Here is a 22378-nt window from a genome sequence, read left to right on the forward strand (position 1 = left end):
CCTACATCGACGTAAATAAGCACTGAATTGATCAGTGTTTTAGTAGTAGCCATGATAAAAAATCATGGGCGTACATACTCGAGCAGGATTCGAACCTACGACCTCCTGATCACCAGACAGGCGTCATCTCCACTAGACCACCGAGCTTTCGCCCGACAGCAAGTGTTGGTTCTAATCCTTATAGCATGCAGCGGGTACTGCTTTGTTATTCAAATTCATGAAATTCTTCCGTCGAGATGTTTTCATTGCAACTGATTGACAAATTGCCTTGTTATTTACGTCGATGTAGGGCAATTTGTCAATCAGTTGCAATGAAAACATCTCGACGGAAGAATTTCATGAATTTGAATTTACCGTCTGTTGTTCATTGTCTGTGCGTCTTGCAAAAAGTAGTTCAGATTTTTAAAATCTTCTGATTGAAAAATGGTACATATGTGGATTTTAACTGAACTTGACAGGATTCATTGAGGGAGAGGATCATTGTTTGTACAATGGTGAACAACTCCATTTAGGGGGCCCGAAGGCAGAGCCTGAATATCCTAAATTAGCACATTTTCATGTTTTTTTTTGTTGTCAGTTTTATCTTCTGGAAAAGGAGGATGGGTGTTGTTGGGATGGGGCTGGATTTTGACCAAACTTGGCAGGAATCCCCAATGGAAGGATGGGATCATGGCTTGAATAGTATTGCCCCATTTGATGGCCCCTTGGGTGGGGTCAAAATCTGCAACCTTAGCTAATTTCATTATTTTCTACATTTTCATCTTTTTTTTAAACAAATGGCTGATTTTCTTACCAAACTTGGCAAGAATCATAAGTATTAAAGGGAGGGACAAATAAGAGTTTGTACAGAATACAAATGGCAGTGGTGCAGAGAGCCCAAAGGGCGGGTCTAAATACTCATTTTTTTTTTTATTTTTTTTTTTTTTTTTGGGGGGGGGGCATTCCCAAGCAACCTGCAGCAATCCTTGAAGCTTTTTGAATAATTTGGTTGTGTCATGAAGGTGAAGTGCATTGCTCAGGAGAGGTTCCCTATTTGTTTGGTTGATTTTTTATTATTCAAAAGAAATGGCTGTTTGAATTTTTTTATTGCAGCTTTACAACCATGCAAGTAGACATTTATAAGTGACCGTTACAGCCAATTTACACACAAAAGAGATCACTCCAAATAATTCACATTGTACAAGGAAATCACCGACAGACACACATGAGCCGACAAATAATTTGAACTAAGGTTCAAGTAACTCTGGTTTGTTTGTTTGTTTTTATTAGGCATCTGTGCTATAAAACAAGGTGGTAAGAAAAAACCACAGACTATTTTCTACCCTAAGATACAAACTAAGATCCAAAATGATATCTGTAGAATTACAACTTTACAACCCAGTAGTTGGCGACCCACATACAAGCTTAATGGGGGATGAACTACACTGTGTAGACCCTGCACACGTACATCATTTACAGGGAAGATACCATGCTATAAGAGAGATTCAATTTTTAAATTGACACAAATAAAAATCACACACTTATCTACTTTCATTCTTCCCATCCCTACATAGAAAGTCTTTCGTATTTGCTTATTAACCAAGATAAGGGTAATTTCTTTTAACAGGAAAATTAGGTTCCATGCAACTAGCGTATGGTATAATACTCTCTGGTATACACAATCATTATTGTTTCTCTTGTACATTCATTAAAATTAATGTTTTTATACACCACCTGTGCAAAGCATGCGAAAAGTGTCAGCTGCATATCATGACAGGACATATACAGTAATGCAAAACGAAAGGAAAGCGTAAGGCAAGCACTCGTAAAACTCTAACACCTCATGATTACCAATTATATCCATCAATTTTCACGATTAAACGCACTTCAGATAACATTGGGCAATGCGTGATTTTCGCATTGTGACAACTTACCAGTTGCTGATAGTATACTCGTTGAGTGGTATTTTTACACTGTACGGAGTCTACGAATGTAACACCTTTTTGATTCCCATGCCTGACGATGTATGAAGAAGTGGGTAGATTTTATTCACAAAACCTTGTTAACATCTCATAAGATTCCCCTTGGGTAATGAGGCAGCCCTTATCTTAATCGCTACCTTTCTCATTGTTGTGATTAGAGTCCCTTTATGTTAGGAAATTCCAGCTTAGCATAAGTTGCGCTCTATATTACTAATGATCACAATAGCAGTAATGATGATGGTGGCAAGAATAATAATAATGATGATGATAATCATAACAATACCATACCAATACCATAACAATTATTTCAAGAGTCATACCAGCAGTGATAATATCACAATATGCATGTTTGAAAATATCATTATATCCTCCTCCTCCTCGTCCTCGTCCTCCTCCTCCTCCTCCTCCTCCTCCTCCTCATCATCATCATCATCATCATCATCATCACTAAAAGACGGTTACAGAGAACTAGAGCACTGTGTTATTGCAAGCATGCTCGTTGTGTGAAAATGCAAGGTCGTATTATTCACAAACGTGCGTTTGCATTGTCTTACTGCACGTTCGGTTCATAAACATCTAAACGAACACGATTGCAACTTTAGTGGAGTACGAAAGCGCGCACAAACGAAAATAATATAACTTCCCAATGTAATGATTGTTGAAAATCTGAAGTTTGCTCCTATCTTTACTTCTCCTTCGTACCGCACGCTTGGCAAGATATAGTATTTTTTTTTTTTTTTTTTTTTTTGCAGATTGGTCGATCCAAATCGTATACATCCGTTGCGAAATGGTGCACATTGCTTCTAAAGGGGGGGGGGGGGGGGGGGGGGGGGGAGGCACATTTACAAGTCTATTGCGATTTCTATTGAACAATGGACAAATAACATCAGCTACTTATCTTTTGACTTCGTTGACTTTCGAAGTCGTTTTGTTTCACATGGTTGCTTGATTCAAAACCCCTCGTAACTCTCATAATTGTAAAGTCAAGACACAGTGACAACAAATAATAGGACACATCTCAATATACCATGATTGTAACACCACTTTGGCTGTACCACAGTAAACCTTTGTGCGTAATCCAATATATTACATAATCTGTAGCTCCGTACTTTAATGTAGTATAAGGTTGGTGAATTCCCTCCTGCTTGACTGCATGGTTAATGTTCCCATTTCTCACCGTCAAAGCTCGAAGGTCTCAACACTGTCGGGTTTTGCCACCAAAAGAAGCTTTTGCAGGAAACGGTTACAACGACCTGGTAAGAAACAAGAAAAGACTTGTTTTTACGTCCAACTGTCCTCAACATAGAACAGTGTGGTTCTTCACACAGTGATTCACTAAATCGTAACCTTTTGGTGATTCCCAATTACAAACCTCTATTTCATTTCTCAACTTATTTCAAGCAATTGCCACTGTTGAGATGTAATATGTACTGTCCCATGTCTCTATTATACTGCTCGCCAGCACCCAGCAACAGACCCCACGCCACAATAAGCTATTATCGTTATTTATTTCGTCTTCAAGTGGTACTGTTCCTGAATGTTTATTTCTTTTTTCTGTAGGGTAGAAAAGCTAATTTTAGAGACGGCAAAATAACTGAAATGTGTACTTTGGTCAGTACGGAACAGAGCTCTTTGCTTATCTTATTTATTTATTTGATCTATCTATCTATCTATTTTTGGCAGCTTATATGATAATAATAGCCAAATTATTCTGATATCATGAACAAAATTTCCCGACAATATGGTTCTCTCTATATTACACGGAGACGGAGTCACATTTAGCGAACAGCGCATATCCCTGTTTAATACTCACCGACCAACCGGAGGAAAGCCCGAGGCCTCCCGAGGCGTATCAGGAAGATTTGAAGCGGGAAAGCAGGCACTATCAATGCCAGAATAATGCCGAGGACACGCGGGTTGTTGTAAACGGCCAGCCCGGTGAGGAACACACAGTAAGCCACGAAGATGACAGGGAATACAAACGGGACCTACGGATCGGGAAGAAAGACCAAACAGAAAAGGACAGAAGAAAACACCAACAACAGTAAGGCAACATATATTATTGATAATATGTATACAGACTATGCTCATTAATTGGACCATTGCCATCCTCCACAACCAAGATACATAATACTAAGTCGACTTTCTGCTTCAAACTTCCCGGACACCGAAATTTTTTATTTGATTTGATTTGATTTACTGGTTCCTGCATTATATCATTGTACACGCTGATACACATACATATGTATTTATACATTGTTGGTGCCATTTGTACATAAACATTAGTTGCTAACAAAATAAGTTCTTCATTGCCTTTACAATATACAGCAATACAGTTTCTTCATTGCCTTTACAATGTACACCAAAACATATCAGCGATGCAATGAATAGAAGGGCTACGGCTTAATCATTGCTTGATTTGCATGCAAACAATACAGAGCACGCAAACAAAGTACAATTAATTTTTCTTAAAATTTTCATTCAAAATAGGCAAGTGTAACATAATGAAGTCGCTAGAGAAATAGACATAAAATGAATTCGAATAGATCACGACATTATTCAATCCAGATGTCGCTTATGAATGCGAATAACCGAGGTAGATTAAGTCGTCTTTATTTATTTCTCATGAACTTAGGAGAATACATTAGGAGCGATATAGTCCTAAACTTGTTTTCTTCTTACAAGAGTCAGTTTTGCATGTCTATAGAACTTGTTTGGAAAGTAGGGCATATACCATGCACTGCATGGATCAAAATTATGACGAAAAGTGACGTTTCCATACGGTTCATCTTTCAATCACATTATATCCCATTACTTAGTTAAATACCAGTCAGCAATATGATTGCGTGAAAGCGGATCAATTTGTGATCTCATCCCACTGGTAGAATACACTGTTGGGAATGTTCCACCACCGATGGAAAATAGTTTCGGGTTAGTGCACAGGAAAGGTGAAAGGAATGTCCCAGTGCGTAAACTAATCAGGGTACGAATTTTGGGTACAGTACGCACTGCGTGATGGGACGTATAACGACTGCAAGCACAACAATGTGGGCTTGTTTGTGATACTGTCAAATGAATACTAGTATGTTAATGACGAAAATATTCAAGTTGCAGGTATGCGTTACTTTCAAAGTACATGTACATTGGCGAACCAATACCACATGCTACAATTTATTATGAGGACTTCTGCTGTCGGGAATGTACAGACGTTTCTAACTTCAGGATTTGAGAAACTATCTTGAGGCGATGTTATTCTGTCGCACGGCGTCACAAACTCCCTCAAGCTTTTTCAAAACTTTCGGTTAGATAATCTTAAATATTTCTTCCCTCGCCAATCACCATTTTCGCGCAATATTGTCCATGCCATCTTCCTTGGGTATGTCGTTGATCCTATACAGGTTAGAGCTGTTGGCATTTAATTCGAACAAAATGGTTTACGAACATTTTTTTTCCAGTCATTATCCCTGACATAAGAATTGAAACCAATGCATTGTTTATTTACCAAACCAAACGACCATCGTCAACATAGTCAAAACAGTCAATAGTTAAACACAGTTTTGGTAAAAAAGAACCGGCAATAGCGTGCAGGCTAGACATTATAAAGACATTGTACATAATCACTATTATTACTAATCAACTGATACATGGAGTCGAGTGTTTCACCCAGTACCTTAAAGGGTCTAGTTAGATCCGGGTACTTCACACGGTAGACCAGCACCATAACCACAACGATGCCACCTGTCAGCCACTGGAAGGGGCCGAGAGTCGCCAGGAACAGCTGGACGTCCACGCAGAGGAGCAACAGAGCGATCGGCAGCTGATGCATGAACATTAATTTGTTGTAATGTTGGGACCAAGCAATCATTTTACAGTATGTATTGTATAATCTGTTGGCGTTTTTATTATCATTATCATACGGTGTGATATGAGTGTTATTATGTCTTATTAATCATAAAAAGCACATTGAAAATTGCAGAAGCATGCGACATTCACTAATGACCTTTTCTAAATATTGAGGAGAGAGAGAGAGAGAGAGACAGACAGACAGACAGACAGGAAAACAGACGGGCATAATCACGGAGAAGAAAACAAATCACATGAGCGGAAATGCTGCATAACTTCTCTAACACCGTCATGCTAATTATCATTCATCCAAGAGTAAGAATAAAGTTGTACTAATTTTCTTGTCGATAATTTTGAAGTATTCAGAGTCGATAAAGGAATTTCCGTATTCCTAATCCACTTTTTTTCAGCAGTATTCAATAAACTAGAGTAAGTTCGTTTTTGCGATATCGAAGTGAATGTTAATTGTCATTAGTAATGATTAGGCAAATCGAAACATTCTAGTTATTCTGAAAGGTGGTTAGTTTTGCCTTTTTCTTGAATATGCATGCGTCTTTTGTGGCTTGACCTGTGATAGTGAAACAGACTCTTGATTGGGAAAATACGCGAAATCATAGACCGCAATACAAGCTTTAGCATTATAATTGTCGGAAACGTTCTCAAATCGGTGATTTGTGGTTGAATTTGTTGCGACATTTTGTTTTTCCTTTCAAGTGCCTTCTGGTAGCAGAATTCTGGTGGGTGTCTGGCAACTGGCAACAATACAGCAACTCACCATAACGAGAATAGCCGGAAGAGGTGTAAGATACCTCAGGTGTACCATAGACCAGAGACTGGGAGACTGCCCCTCACGACCGGCTGAGAAAAACATTCTGTGCGGATTACAAAGTCGTGGTTTGCAAAGGACATTATACTTATTCATACACGAGTAACACTGCATCTCGATGTCCAGATTGGTTGACGAAATAGGGTTGTCTTTATTGACTACGACTGCGTAGCATGAACTAAAGCCTCGAGTATAGTGTCAAAGAAACTATGCCCCTGCGGTTTAATGTCAGACTTTCCTTATGCCCTCCTAGTGAATATTCAAAACGAGCGCTTACTGATATACATAGTAGGGACCTATTTGATCTGTATTATCTGAATTGTGCGATTCGTGTACGAATTTCGCTTTTCTCAGTATAGATTAGGGTGTCGGATACGATTTCTAAGCTCAATTAATGTATCCAGTAAACTCATTTACACATAAATGAAGAGAAGAATTTATAGTGAAGATACAAAGCTGTATCAAAGTTTCTGTTCCTATTGTCAATAATAATATTTTAAAATACACAACTTGATACCTTGACACAGAGAGAATGAGGACATTCATGTCGGAGAGGGCGCAAATCAGGATTGGTAGATGCACCAGATATGACCAACGTCCGAGGACCTTTTGACCTATCAGCTGAGATAAGATGAAAGCATGATAATCATACAGGTTGCATGCGTCCACCTTCATATACGTAAGGATTGAGAGAATGCAGCAATATTAGTAGAACACATCAGTTAAAGTTTGAGGAAAATCGGACAATCCGTTCAAAAGTTATGAATTTTTGAAGTATCTGCGCAGTCACTGCTGGATGAGAAGACTACTACAGTGTATGATGTCACATGCGTACAACGATATATGGAAAATAAAAAGAGAAGTTCACAAAACTTTATTTTTTGAATAAAGTGCACATTTCTTCGACTTGTTACTGACGTATATTAAGGGTAATATTATTCCCCCTGCCTTCTGAGAGAGAGAAGTTGAGTGTTCTTTCGTTATGCGAGAAAATGGAAATATGTTGAATTTTCTTTAATCTTTCTTTATATCGTTGTACTCATGTGACATCACAAGCCATAGTAGTCTTCTCATCCAGTCGTGACTGAGCAGAAACTTCAAAAATTCATAACTTTTGAACGGATTGCCCAATTTTCCTCAAACTCTCCCTGATGTGTTCTACTAATAATGCTACATTCACTAAACCCACATTTCTATGAAGGTGAACTTGTCCTAAAATGATAAACGTAAAATATACAATCACAAGTGCATACTGTGTAATCGTCAAAAGTGATTGTGATGTGCACAGTGGGACTTGATATCGTCTTTCTCCTCTTCCTGTAAATACACTACCAGATGGCAGATCTCAAACGGGAGAACGGGAGATTTTGCAAAAATGGGCTTTCGGCGGGAGACCTCCCGTCGAAAACGGGAGAGTTGGAGTATCTGCACTACTAAATCTGTACATGGTGATTTGAAGCTTTAACCTTTCACCTTTAGTACACTAACATCTCATGTGTCTTGCGTGAAACCACTTATCACGACGTATCGCGTTCAAATGAGCACAACAACCACACACGCGAGCACAAAGAATGAAATTCACAATTTAGCTATAATATACTTCATAATCATACAATGGGCATATATATTAAAATGTTTTACAGTATGTGTGTATATTTGCGTGTCTGCTATGTGGACGAAATATCTCACCACAATTACTGGCTGCTTTGAAAGCAGTTCGTCGGGAGTAAGAAGTGTCCCATAGGCTACGTTGAGTAAGATGCATAGTACGATGGCTGCTATCAGCGAAAAGGACATCGTATGTGGAATGGTTCTGGGGAAAGTAGGTAAAATAGACATTAATTAGAATCACACCGATTTACGGATAACACATATAGGAGACGTGTGGATCTCCATTTTCCTGCAAGTACACTCACACATCACGTGTTTTGTATGAACGGTTTTCCCATCCAATTTCATCAGATTTGCATTCAAACGATTTTCGTCAACACTTTACTCCCATGGTTCATTTTCATTCTTTGAGCATTCAATTTCGTTTTTATTCATTCCTTTTAGATTATTTTTCATGGAAATTAGGGAGAAATTCATCCAATTTAACGACGCGGAGTTGTCATTCAATTTCGCGCCAGCTGGATAGACGTCCAGGATCGTTCAAGATACCAAATTCAATTTCATTTATAGGCACACACCAATTACTATACGTTTGAATTCAATAAACATAAAAAAATGTATTTCTGCAGTTCTTACCGCATTTCCTCATGTTAAATGTTCCTTTTCGCAGTTTTAAATTGTATGATTTCGTCTTTACTTCTTTATGATCTTTTCTTTCAGCTTCACTTTATCCCATGGCGGTATGGATAAAACATCTACAGAATGGTTATTACCATTATTGTTACATGTAGACATCCATATCTTTGGGTATATAGCTTTTTGATCAGCGCTCTCGTATTCACATTATGCGCTACAATAGACCCAGTCGTACACCTGTTCTTTTTCAAGAGTGTCGACAGTTAAACCACAAAACTACTACTTTAGTAGTTCCATGGTTATAATCTTGCTGGTAGTCAAATGCTTCAGCCAACATAACTCTCTCAAGATTCGAGATACACAGAGCGTATTAAAAGGTAATCCGACTTTGGAGGTCTACCATTTCCTAATTGTCAGCTATGAAGAGCAAAATGTTGGTTGTGAGGAAAGAGGAACTCTTCTTCTTTCCATTGATACCTAATTATGTTGACAATTGTCAAGCATGACTGAGCACATGATCTTTAAACACAACAATGACAAATTGCACTTTTTCCAAGTTGGCATGTTATTGTGAAGGAACAATGCATGTCTCACTGCATGGATGAGATCTGTCAATAAAAGTTGTCAAATAGGCTAGCCTGTACGAATGCAAGTTTGTGTTTAGGATTTGTGTTTAGGTTTTCTCCTAATATTTTATGGTCCATAACCTTTAACATGGCCTTTTGTTAGATAACTTGGTCGCTCCCACAGAGACCAACCCACACAGTCCATTTTTCTGTGTTCATATTCAACACATAGCTCCCAGTGACAAACCATGTCTTCAATATGAAGAAAGTAAAATGGATAATGGTTTCTCCTTAATGGGAAGAACCAAGTTATCGACAACATGGCCATGTTGAAGGTTATGAACCATAAAACGTTAGAAGAAACCCTAAAAGACGAATCTACAGTCGTGCAGGCTGGCCTATTTGGCAACTTTCATTGACAGATCTCATATATTATGCAGTGAGACATGCGTTGTTCCTTCACAATAACACGCAAACTTGGAAAAAGTGCAATTTGTCATTGTTGTCTTTAAAGTTCATGTGCTCAGTCATGCTTGACAATAATCGTAATTAGGTATCAATGGAAAGAGGAGGAGTTCCCCTTTCCTCACAACCAACATTGCACTCTCCATAGCTGACAATAATAAAATAGTAGCCCTCCAAGGCTGGATTACCTTTTCTTGTACGCACTGTACATTGCATATTAGAGCCGCAGTCATAGTCGCGTATAAAATGAATGCATACGTATAATAATGAAAGTGGCGTTATACGAGCTATTGTTTCGATGACGGTTTATAGAGGAATGGGAAATTTCACTGCAAGGCAAATGTCCCATTTCAAGGCTCATTAAGTGTGCATAAATCCATTCAAACAGATGAAGAGATGCTATAAAAGTAACGAAAACCATTGCCCAAATGCTGTAAATGCTTTATGCATTTCAATTCCTTCACCTTCATCGAAACGGTGCTGCATGGTGTGAATTTGAATGCGTCTCATGTGCATTTTCAATTTTTTGAACGCGCTTATCACCCGTTTATGTGAGAAAATCATGATATTGCATGCCGATTAGATTTATTTGAATGAAATAATAATAATCTTTTTCAGTGTTGATCTCGGTGATCATACAAATTCGCTTGAAATTGTATGATCGCATCGTTAGATAAAATGAAAATCCCAGTGCCTAAATTGAACGGGAAAACTAATAGTATTACTGTGTAGGCCCTATACCTTATACGTGTAAGTCGTATGAGCTGTAGTTGCAATGCCTTACCCTGTAAATTATTTACAGAACTAGGCCTTTGTTGCAGTAGTTTGTTTGCTTGTTTCTTTGTCCCGTCGGTCCGACCGTCCATTATCCTTCTGTTTTTGTCTTCAATTCACCTTTCTATGTCTCATACCCTTTCTCTTTCAAGGTTCAAGATTCAACCTGCACTCAGCTCTTCCAAAACTATTTATTTTGGGAATACTCCAAAATGTTGTATTCAAGAAAGACCAGAAATTACTGATATTTTAAGCAGATGGATTGAATGCATCACTTCAAACAAACTCACTTTTCTGGAGATTTGATTTCTTCTGTTATGAAAGCAAGGCTCTGCCTAAGGAGGAAATAAGGAAGAGAGTCACGACATTAGGTAAAAATAAGTACAACGTAAATGTAGGTATATTTTATTTTGTATGCCTCTTGAATGATGTGTATACCATTTGCCCAATTAGCTTGACTTTCGAAATCCCTTCGCCCATTCACTTAACTCTTTTTGTGCCAGGGGCTTTGGACAGGGTGTATACAACGATTTCGGGTTTATGTGCCAATACACAAATGGTTAAGGAATTTGCCGACTTGGCTGCAAGCATTAGAGTAATAATTTTCTGTCTAAAGTTTTTTTTTTTCAAAATCCATTTGTTTATAGAAGCGAAAAGTTAAGTTTGCTTACTTTTTCAACTTATGATGTAAAGGTTAGGTATTTGTAACCAAGTCAGAAAGGTGGATAATCTAAACTCAGAAGAGCATCAGCGATTAAATCATCAATGTTTGTTTGAGGCATTTCAATCTTTATAATAATATATCAATATTGTTCCCAGAGACAATTAGTATGTCATAATATAGTTTGGTTAACTGACGAATAGAAGTCTGAACTGAATCCAATAAAGAAGCAAACTCGTAGAAACAGGCATCAATGCCAGCATATCATCGGAGTCTAAACTTTAAACATAATATTTACAACATAAAGGAAGAAACAAACAATTCAAAAATCCCCCCCCCAAAAAAAAAAAAGAAGGACGTGGACAATAACAATAGAACATTGGAGTGAATTTTGAATGCAGACGAGAAATTCAACTAATTCTGTATCTATGAATTTCTACTTCCAGTCACATGCAGTATGACTGAGGAGAAGACAACGACGACAACAACAACAACAGCACACACACACACACACACACACACATACACACACACACACACATACACACACACACACACACACACTCACACTCACAAAGATTGCTCAGTCAATCCCTTCTCTGAGAAAGTGATTTCTGGAGTGTAGGCCCTATTTTGTTTTCTTATATCTTTTTCTCGATTTCGGTGATAAAAACAACAACAACAGAGGCAAACAAGCAAACAAACAAAAGTCTCCACCCCGGTAAAAAGGTAGTAAAAGAAGATGAAAAATAAAGAAACAAACACAACGATACGAATAAAACTTACCATCTTATACTTACTTACCATCCCGAATAGGACATTGAGGCCACTGCGAAGGCGATCATTACATTTGGTTGACCGTTTGAGGGCGGGTGCCACGCGTTGTACTGAAGGTTCGACAACCTGCCTGGTCAATTTAATACAATGTACATTCATTTCATTATCAGATCAATCAAACTAGGCCTTACAAATATAACATATTTGATAACACATAACAATCCTAGTTACAAGTAGATTCAATAAATCCTATAAAAGCACATTTCAAAACTCTATCTTACAATTTGATTGATTATTGCGCCTTTACATAATTCTTGCAACAAAACACACACTCACTCACACGTTTTGAGACGCCTAAACAGGCAATTGCACACTACTATTCCAGTTACACTGAGTATAAGGTTAGACAAGCAGAATGGAAGGTGCTTTGTAGTGGATTTTATAGTTCAACGTGCCAATACTAATAGTGACGTTGGGCCTAATCACACACAGCACAGGAGTCAACACCACTATGGTATCCCTCACTAGACTAATATATACTCTTCCATTTGGTCCGTCCACAAAATATCATAAAAATCACAATCTGGGTTCATGATCTAGCAACTACTGTATAACTTTTTTCCTACTTTCAGCAATCACTTTTGATTATAAAAAGACCGCAATAAACATTTTAATGCAATGGAATGGATGTAACACATTCCTACATAACTTCACGTAAGAAAAAGAAGTTAACTTCGTTAAGATTTTTTTTTTTGCAGGTCTATGAGAAACTTGTAAGGTGATGACATCATTAGGCCTATTTAAGATGCTCGTATGTTTTATGGTCTTGATAGATTACCACTTTTTAAAAATACCTAAGATTAAGAAATTCAAAACTTTCTTATTTCCTTTTCGATTTTGATAAATCTTTTACTATTCTGATGATGATATGGTGATAATTTAATGAAAAGATATATAAGATTATTCAAAAGGTTTTAATGTACTTCATGAATCACTGAATAGTTGACTAAACTAAAATCACACTCAAGTTCAGCGTCAAAAGAAACAAAAAAAAAACTCTCCTACTTGTTTATAATGTCTTGCTCAGATGAGCTATTTTCAAAAAATTTAACCCGATACACTCGGCGAAAACTAGGTTAAACCTGCTTGAAACATCTTGTGTAATATATATATATATATATGTATATATGTGTGTGTGTGTGTGTGTGTGTGTGTGTGTGTGCATGTATTTATCTATTTATTTACTTTATATATATATATACATATATATATATATATTTGTATTTTTATGTTTGAAGATAATGTATACAAATAACTAATTCAACATTGTTACACAGCATGAAAAATGTATTTCTGCATAGTCAATAAATGTGTGTATGTAGATGACCTCAAAAGACAAGTCTGATCAGCTAACCCGAAGCTAGGTCGACGAATCCCAAGACAATAATAGCCACGAATGATGCGAGTTTCATGAAGGTGAGTATAACTTGCAGCCAGGCGGCGAGCAGCGTGCTGCGGCAATGAACGGCCATGAGCACACCTGTTGGTAACCATGGCAGCACAAATCAAAATCAAGAATCATGAATCAACGGCATCTCCCTATAATAATTCTCTGCATCCTCTTCGAATTTACACTGACTGACGATTCAAATTCACTGTAACTTTTCTTTTATTTGTAATAATACATTCCGTTTTTATTGCATCCATTGGGCTGGGAGTATATCAGTTTACGTGGTGCTGCAGATCAAATGTGGAAAAAGTGCTTTTTTTTTGGTTTTTTTTTTAGTTACTATAATTAATGTATTCTGTCTTGATCGCATTCATTCGGAGTAGCAGTGTGCGTGGTGCCTAAGTTCTATCTTAGCAGCGATTTCACCTGGGCTAAAGATCATAATTGTAAATTGGCATTTTTCATAAATCATATTCTTGGACTAACGCAGATTTATTCAATCATTAAATCATGTAAACTTTCCTTCAAACGCATACAATATCACCATCTAAACTCCGGCAATACCAATTAAAATAACATATTTTTTTAAAACAAGGCATTCTACAGAAAAATGATGCATCATAATAACATAACATCTTTTTTCAGTGACATAATCAATTACGTATAGGTAATTATCTTATATGACAATCAGAACATTTTCTAAATAAAACAAAAACACGCATGTAGATATATCGTATAGAATTATGTTTGTATCATACTTTTTACAAATTGTTCAATAATATTATTGTCTGTCAAATGTATACCTTGCATATCACCTTATGTTAGATGTACAAGTGTAATTGAATTGAATTCAATTGATGTGTATACAGAAACACAAAGAAGTATCATCAGGCGTGTGTTTTTAATCGTTTGAGAGCAATGATTTCTTAAAGAATTGATGTACCGGCGACTCACATATTAAAAGGCCCGCAATAAGTTTGATTTCAGTGGCAGTGTGGTCCGTCTCGTCACCGCACCTGTTGCATACCAGCGCTAACAGGTGGGCCGCTGCTAGTTTGCCTAGCACCGAGATGGCAGTGCCCGAGCCCATGACAAGGCCCATCCAAACCTGCATGAAAGCTGGCATCTTGACGGGCAGAGCGTGGAAGAGGAAGATGAAATCCCCGCCGGTCTTCGCCACGGAGGTCGCGAGCTCGGCGTAGCACTGGGCCCCGACGAACATCATGGCACCAGCGGATAGCCATACCAAGAGTGCGGGAACGAGGCCGCCTGAGTGCACCAGGATCTGCCGTACGGAGAAGAGGGAACCGAAGCTAACACACACTCCGAGTACAACGCACACGCAGTGTAGGGATCCAAAGTGTCTTTGGATTGTAAGACCAACCCTTGCTGAGTTCGAACCAAGAGGACTCTCCCTCGAAACGTCCACATCATTGGTTTGGTTTTCAACGTATTCATTTCCTACGAGATCGATGTCGATGGTCGATGTCGTGGCATTGTTGTTTCGACAACGACGAAAACTGGAAGACAAAGATGATCGACTTAAGGAATGTTGTGGCATGATTCCAAGTTAATACCTTTTCTGTATTTTGTCACCACACTTCACAGAATGTTGAATCCCGTAAATTCCAACATCCACTCGAGGAGCTAGCTATTTCTCCAGTCTACTCCAACCCAGCAAAACATTTGATTGTTCCAAATATAGCGAAGTCATGCTGCCCTTATCGTCTGCTGCTGATGAGTTCAAGACATAAAGATCGGCGCAGGCGCACCTTGGGAACAGTCTGACGATTTGTAATGAGAAACATCTGCGCATCGATGTGTGGCATTCTAGAGATGGGATCGGATACCAGTCTTGAGAATAATGAGTCTTGGGATTTCTGTCTCCCTCTCTCTCCTCCTTTCTTCCTTTCTCTATCTATCTGCCTGTCTCTTCCATCCCGTCATCTTTCCCGTATCTCCCTCTCTCATTCTTTTTCTCACGCTGAATGTTCTCTTTCACAACTTCCAAAGGCCGACAAATAGAGAGAAAGACGTCCAGAGGGATGGGAAGGGATCAGAAGGTTGGACAAAATGTGAACTTCGCCTAGAATACGGTCGCAGAAAGTATTTAAACGTCGAGTGAGAGGAGGGCAAGTGAGCAGCAAGAGCATAACATTAGTCTTTGTAAGAAGTCCCTTCGTATAAATATTACATGTCAAAACAAGCGAGTTGGATGTAGCCACGCAAAACAGGAATGGAAACTCCAAGCTGACGCGCGCGGTTTAGGGTGTTCGCATTGCATTGGGGTCTTTGAAAAAGGCTAATGTATTTAGAAGTTGTAGAGAAATTGTTGTTGTTGTTTTTATACCTTGCGAAACGGACTCCTATGTTGTGAGTGGGATCTTCAGTGCAACCAAAGTGTAACAGTTTTTTTTTTCAAACTTGATTAACAACTGCGTTTGTTTTCTGTATAGTTGAATAATTCGCGCAGATCGTTTATTCACAGACTACAGCTTTCAAACCCATTTTGAAGCAAATAATTATGTTTGTTCATAGCAGGGTGATCAAACCAGACAATAATTGAGCACCAATATGTAAAGTGTACTTTGTTTTTTTACTTTGTTTACCCTGGGTTTCTTTTCCCCTATATTTACGGTATCAAAATAACAACTGATTGTAATATGAAATAAGCTTTGCAGAGGAAGATTCTACCATCAAACCGGGCCTTCTCATCCCTCTTGTGTAGGGAGTTCATTTGAATAGATGCATATCGGACGCCTCCCGATTCGTCATCGTGGTAGCCTCACTCCTATCCTTTCATCTGTTTCTCCCCCCCCCCCCCCTTCCCTCTCTCTCATTCTCTCGCGTTCTCTCTGGGCATAATGGACAAGAGTATTTAAAGGGATAGTACAGTATTGGTGGAGATGAGATTTGGGCTTTTAACTTTTTGCGAGATACCAAAAAAAAAAAACACAAAACACTTATGATATAGTACAGAAAACACCATTATAAGAGGAATAATTCAAAGTTTTGATGAAAATCGGGTTTGGAATGACAGAGTCATCCAAAAACAAAGTAAAGCAAAGCGATCATAATAAAGTGTGGGTCCCACACTTTATTAGAATCGCTCTTTCTTGAATATCTCAGCCATTTCAAAACCAATTTTCATCAAATAAACATTGGTTTACTTATAGAATTACATGCTCTTTCAGATTTCAGGAGAGGTTTCTCTTTATCCCACCAAAAAATGTTAGAAACCTGAAATTAGTCTCAACCAAAACTATAGGATCCCTTTAATCTCCAAGGGAAATGAAGTGAATTTGACATCAATAAACAGAGCGAAATCACCCAAGCAGCATGGGGGATGTTTCCTTTAACTCAGGCATCAATTGGACATTAAGGAGTTGCACATCTTTTCAGGGAAGATGGATATTTCCGTCATAATAACATACAATCAGATGACATCACCCCACAACTCTCTAGCACTGGTTTATGCGCAGAAGTACATGCATCATAAACATCGGGCATTTATGAGACGAGTTATAGAAACTGCGGTTGTCTCACCATCTGTGAAAGTCATTCATATTATCAATCATATCGACGCAGTCTGTTTTTTATTGAGGGTAGGCTGTCCAGTGTTGCCACTGCTATACAAAACGTTTCAATATCATGGCAGCATATTATAGTACAATGATCTGCTTATTTCTGTTACACACTCCAGCAGCATTACTGATTTCAACAAACGAATTATAAAAAAAGATAGTGTATATAGATTTTAAAATGTAAAATGTATTTGTATGCGGTACATACACTGCAGTAGAATTATTCAAAATCAGTTGATGGTTTGATGTCGATTTTTTTTTTTTTTTTTTGCTTCGCCAGTTTTTAGCACTTAGTACAATCTAATGGACTTTCATGTTCCCAGGAAGATCAACGTGAAACTATTATTTTTATTGCCTTGCTCCTGAAATTTAATTCTCTTACCAGGTACAATTATCAGAACTTGGTATAAACTCAGTTCTTGAATTTTCTGCTGGTTCTTTGTAAAAAAAAAAAAAAAAAAAAAAAAAAAAAAAAAAAAAAAAAAGAAGAAGAAGCTTCTTAACGTGTGGAACGATTCCCTCCGACCTCATCAAACTTTAATGTAAATATGATGATCTGCTTTATGTCTCATATTGTGTCTGTGGTTTGTTAAAGCTTTCGTCTATCTATGAAGAACTGGCTTGCTGATAATGTTTTATACCTGAAGTTGATATTTTGCGCCATCATGAAAATATTTGAAATTAATTCTTGTTTATATCTCTTTAAGATCTATAATGTTTGTTTTATGTTATAAGTGCTGTCTGGGGCAAATTATTTGTATAGGGCCCCATTTCTCTCTCTCTCTCTTCTTTCGATCTTTAAAATAACAACAACAAATTAACCAGCAACTTATGTTTTAGAGTTTGGGTAAAATAAACTGTAAAACAAAATTCATCTCGAAAGCTTCCTTCACATTCCAACAGTTTATGTCAAATACATAAAGTTTACACATCTCAGGTTTTATCATGATACAATAATAAAGTAGTACTTATCGAGTTGGTGGGTGCACGTGACGAGACCGACACCCACAAGTCATACAGCCCACGAGTTATACAGCCCACAAGTCATCCAGCCCACGAGTCATACAGCCCATGCATGAGTTCGACACTTATACGTAGAAAAGGCTCACGAGACCGATGCTACGCAAACAAAGCCCACGAGACCGACACTACGCAAACATGGCTCACGAGACCGATACTCTGCAAAGAAAGTCCACGAGACCGATGAGATGAAGAGCGCCACCTATAGATCAATTAATTGTATAAGGTGTCCAGATAATGTCGTTTAGGTTGTCTAGATAATGGCATAAGGAAGATAAATGAGATATTGAAAAATAGAGTTGCTAGGGTGCTACCCCGTCAGTTGCTCTCCCTCACTCCCTGATAATGTTCATGATCTTGAATTGTGTTTGCGTGTGTGTTTATGGAAAAAATAAACAAAATCAGTAATAATGTGCGTCAGATCTTTCCACATTAATTTTACACATGCCAACACACCGTCGTTTGCATGTTAAATATTTGACCCGTTTTCGGAATTCTTACTCCCCCTCCCCCCCCCCCCAAAAAAAAAAAAAAAAATAGAAGAAAAATCTACCTTCGGTCACTTATAGTCTATAGTGGGATTATCGGAAAAAAGAATCATGACTGCTGGAGGTGTGACAGAATAAAAGTTGATACCGCATCTTACCCTTCTTTGGGCATGATTCAAGTATGCTAGGTTGATTAGAAAAAAAGCGGTTTGTAACCGAAATTCGCCTCAATTTGTTAAAATCTCTCGTTCGATAGCGTGACGAAATTACACCCGCTAGTATGTAAGTTCCCCCCTTCATGGAACACCTTGTACAGGTACATACTTACACTGACATGTAGATGGCGCTGTTCATCCTGTCGGTCTCTTGAGCCTTCTTTGCGTAGTGTCGGTCTCGTGAGCCTTCTTTGCCTATAGTGTCTATCTCGTGAGCTTTCTTTGCCCAGTGTCGGTCTTGTTAACCTCTTTTGCCTTCTGTCGGTCTCGTGAGCCTTTTTTTTTTTTTTTTTTTTTTTTTTTGCGTGATGTCGGTCTCGTGGGCTTTCTTTGCGTAGTGTCGGTCTCGTGAGCCTTTCTGCGTAGTGTGGAACTCATGGGCCATGTATGACTCTTGAGCCGTAAAACTCGTGGGTTGTATGACTCATGGTCCTATTTTGATGTCGGTCTCGTGGACCGTATGACTCGTGGGTGTCGGTCTCTTGGGATGATCCCGAGTTGGTATTCTCCTCCTGAATTCATTGTATTGTATCTTTGATTCTACATAGTGATAAGTCTCGAGAGCATTATCCACTTTAAGGCGTGGATGCTCCGTTGCTGAAGAGTACCCTTCCCAAAGAATATAGAAGGCAGCAGCTTCTATACTCTTTACCCCCTCCCCCTTCCCGGTTTAGAGGGTGATAAAGGAGCGAACAGTGAGGGCAGCACACACCCCATCTGTGATTTGCAAAAAGTACATTGTAGTTCGCTTGAGGCAAGCGTGACGAAACTTAAGGGGAGCTCAATCCCGGAGCTCAACCGTTCCATGTTCATAGATAAGCATTCTTTGCACACCATAAAACATTATCTAGACACATTCTTTCAGACACAACTCAAGTTGTAATAACTTTCTCTTTTTTTTAAACGCATATTACGATTTATTCCCTCTTGCAAATTGTGATGACCCTGTGTTTGTATGTTTGTGTCCAATATAAGCTAAGAGGCTTGCCACGGTCGCGTGATCAAGATGTCTGCTTTTAGTTCAACTGTCTAAAAACACCTTTATGATGTTTTTTTCTTGTCTGATTTCGCACCTACATCTCCATATAATACCATTCAAGAACACTCCTTTTCTCGACACGATTTTGTTAAAGATAATGGTGAAAAACACAAATTAAAACAAACATATTAATGACTCAAGACAAGTGTTCTGTATGGAGAGAGAAAGGGAGAGAGAGAGAGAGGGGGTGGGGTGGGATAGAGGTGAATAGAGAGAGAGAGGGAGAGAGAGAGAGAGAGAGAGAGGGAGGGAGAGAGGAGGAGAGATGAAAGACGTTTTCAGTGCGGAAGCTCTCAATTTCGGTTCGACACAGCCGGACGTTCTCCGCGCTGATGAGTAAGCGCAACGCATCGGTATGACCCGAGTACTAATAGAGATCAGTGCCCGAACCGCACGATCCACCTTGCGAAGTGATAGCCTACTGGGCTGGGTGCTTACAAGTGCCGCTAGCGACAATGGTTTAACTATCCTCTCTGCGTTAGATACAATTGTAGCTCCAAGCTCACGGGCATCTGTGTTACTTGACAGTTGTAGATCTGAAAGGGTTGAGTGTAACTCCAACGTTTGTAGTGCGTCTTCGAACTACGGTTTAACATGCTCCCAGTTCTATAATCATTGCGATGATAAAGCAATGCAACTCTCCCAGAAATTAGCAAAGGTTACGTATAAACCTACAGCAGTTATCTACCGAGTGATATGCATAGATTTGCGTTTCGTTTATCATACTCTTCTCTAGCTTTAAAGAAGAAATCCACCCCAAAACATATAAACTTCAAAAGAAAGAGAAAAATATTCCCTACACAAAAATGACAAAAATCGGATAAGAAATAGGGAAGATATGTCACTTTGAATTTTCAAATTTTTCGGAAAACATTTCTTGACCAGTCGTTATGAATATTCAAATGAGCGAGTTGATTATGTTATACTCTCACGATTTTCATGTTTTGTTATACATGAAATTCTGAAAAATTTCTATTTTTAGCTAAATCAAGGAAAAACATGTTCCCATACCAAGATATGTCAGAGTTAACATCACGGCTCTTTATATTTTGGGTAGTTTTTTAGGCAAGTTTTATATAAAACAGCTGAAATGTGATATTTTTGTCATTTCTGTATACGAAATGAATAAGAAATTGTGAGAACATGACATTGTCAACTTGCTGATTTGAATATTCATAACGACTGGTCAAGAAGTGTTTTCCGAAAAAAATGTGAAGTTTCAAAATGTCATACCTTCCTCATTTCTTATCCATTTTTGTTGTTTTTGTACCGTTCTGTGGGGAATATTTTTTTCTCTTTCTTTTGAAGTTTATTCATTAATTTAGGGTGGATTACAGAGACACCCCCCCCCCAAAAAAAAAAAAATACGAGGAATAAATTAAGAGCATAAACATTGTGATAAAAGAAGGGGAAAAGATTTGGAGAGTGTGTGCGTTTGTGTGTGTGTGTGTGTATGTGAAGTCAGGAAGAGAAACTTAAAGTTCGTCGAGATAAACGTTACAATGATACCACCATGATCATCCGTGTATGAAATACGTGCTTTAATATTTTGTATTTTCACACGCGTTGCTTAAATTTATATAATAATGTTCAAAATGTTCCATTTTCGTTTAAAAAAAATCACATTATATTACACATCGCTTGTGATGCTTCGCATTATTGGTAGGATGATTCTATAACCCATCCTTAATTGCATTAATCATGGGCCTGACAGAGAAAATTGATGCTAAATAATTAACTTCATAATAAACCTTTAGATGACAACATTTTCTGATATATTTACCTTTATCTTTATCACTTTACAGGTAAAAGTGAGTCGTTCTTCAGAAACAAAGTCATTTCATTTTTCAGTTAAATCGTTTAGACATTTCCTATCGAAATAGTGTTTTTTCTCCTATACAATACTTTGAACGTAGTCGTGAAGTTCACCTAACATGTCTTGTTTTGCTACATTGTTTCCTTTCAGCATGATTCGCAGATGTTCACTTTATTCTTGCTCCTGCGAAATATCGCACTCAGTGACTTTCCCGTGAATTGCTCTGTATTCATGCAAAACATAAACGCGACAAAAATGTTGGTAGGCCTACCAGAATCGTTTGAAATCGTCAGATACTTCGGTAAACTTATACAGGGATTCTAACTGAGAACAAAATGCTTTGCGGAGGGGCACAGATACACGTTGTGTACATGAAGACAAGAAATGGATATAGCCCCTTGCTCCAAACATTGATGCATTCTCTATAAGTAGGGAAGAGGCTGACGTCTTGTTGCATTTCATAAACACACATGTGATGCTCTTTATTTGTGAAAGTTTCTATTTTAACCTCAACTCGGATGCAAAAGATATCATGAACATTGCAATGACGTATGTTCAGTGACAGGGGTAGAACTTTTAAAGGTTTCACTCCATTGTAAATCTGAACTGGACAGCATACCTTGTGTAGTATCCATCTTACATGCAA

The 22378-nt window shown here is 38.1% G+C and overlaps 2 protein-coding genes and 1 non-coding gene across 3 annotated transcripts; all 3 read right to left on the minus strand.

Moving 5' to 3' along the window:
- Positions 1 to 74: 74 nt before the first annotated feature.
- Trnat-ggu (transfer RNA threonine (anticodon GGU)) lies at positions 75 to 147 on the minus strand. Its single transcript has one exon. It is a non-coding gene; the product is annotated as a tRNA-Thr (tRNA).
- Positions 148 to 3140: 2993 nt separating this feature from the next.
- Positions 3141 to 12245, minus strand: LOC140233283 (cystine/glutamate transporter-like). Its single transcript, XM_072313391.1, has 8 exons — positions 12148 to 12245; positions 10973 to 11017; positions 8320 to 8443; positions 7148 to 7251; positions 6580 to 6676; positions 5632 to 5778; positions 3775 to 3949; positions 3141 to 3214 (listed from the first exon to the last, which is right to left on the minus strand). The coding sequence occupies exons 1-8, from the start codon at positions 12186 to 12188 to the stop codon at positions 3141 to 3143; spliced, it is 807 nt and encodes a 268-aa protein (XP_072169492.1). The 5' UTR covers positions 12189 to 12245.
- Positions 12246 to 13529: 1284 nt separating this feature from the next.
- Positions 13530 to 15131, minus strand: LOC140233284 (large neutral amino acids transporter small subunit 1-like). Its single transcript, XM_072313392.1, has 2 exons — positions 14525 to 15131; positions 13530 to 13660 (listed from the first exon to the last, which is right to left on the minus strand). The coding sequence occupies exons 1-2, from the start codon at positions 15129 to 15131 to the stop codon at positions 13530 to 13532; spliced, it is 738 nt and encodes a 245-aa protein (XP_072169493.1).
- Positions 15132 to 22378: the final 7247 nt, after the last annotated feature.

Source organism: Diadema setosum, chromosome 9, assembly GCF_964275005.1.
Source record: "Diadema setosum chromosome 9, eeDiaSeto1, whole genome shotgun sequence".
NCBI lineage: Eukaryota > Metazoa > Echinodermata > Echinoidea > Diadematoida > Diadematidae > Diadema > Diadema setosum.

Excerpts from the sequence above, each read along its gene's own strand:
- LOC140233283 (XM_072313391.1), bottom strand. The coding sequence starts at position 12,188 with ATGATCGCCTTCGCAGTGGCCTCAATGTCCTATTCGGGATG. Across the intron at positions 11,018-12,147 it reads TCAATGTCCTATTCGGGATG|GCAGAGCCTTGCTTTCATAA; the intron begins GTAAGTAAGTAT and ends TTTCCTCCTTAG. Across the intron at positions 8,444-10,972 it reads GAAATCAAATCTCCAGAAAA|AACCATTCCACATACGATGT; the intron begins GTGAGTTTGTTT and ends TACTTTCCCCAG.
- LOC140233284 (XM_072313392.1), bottom strand. The coding sequence starts at position 15,131 with ATGCCACAACATTCCTTAAGTCGATCATCTTTGTCTTCCAGTTTTCGT. Across the intron at positions 13,661-14,524 it reads TATTGCGGGCCTTTTAATAT|GTGTGCTCATGGCCGTTCAT; the intron begins GTGAGTCGCCGG and ends GGTTACCAACAG.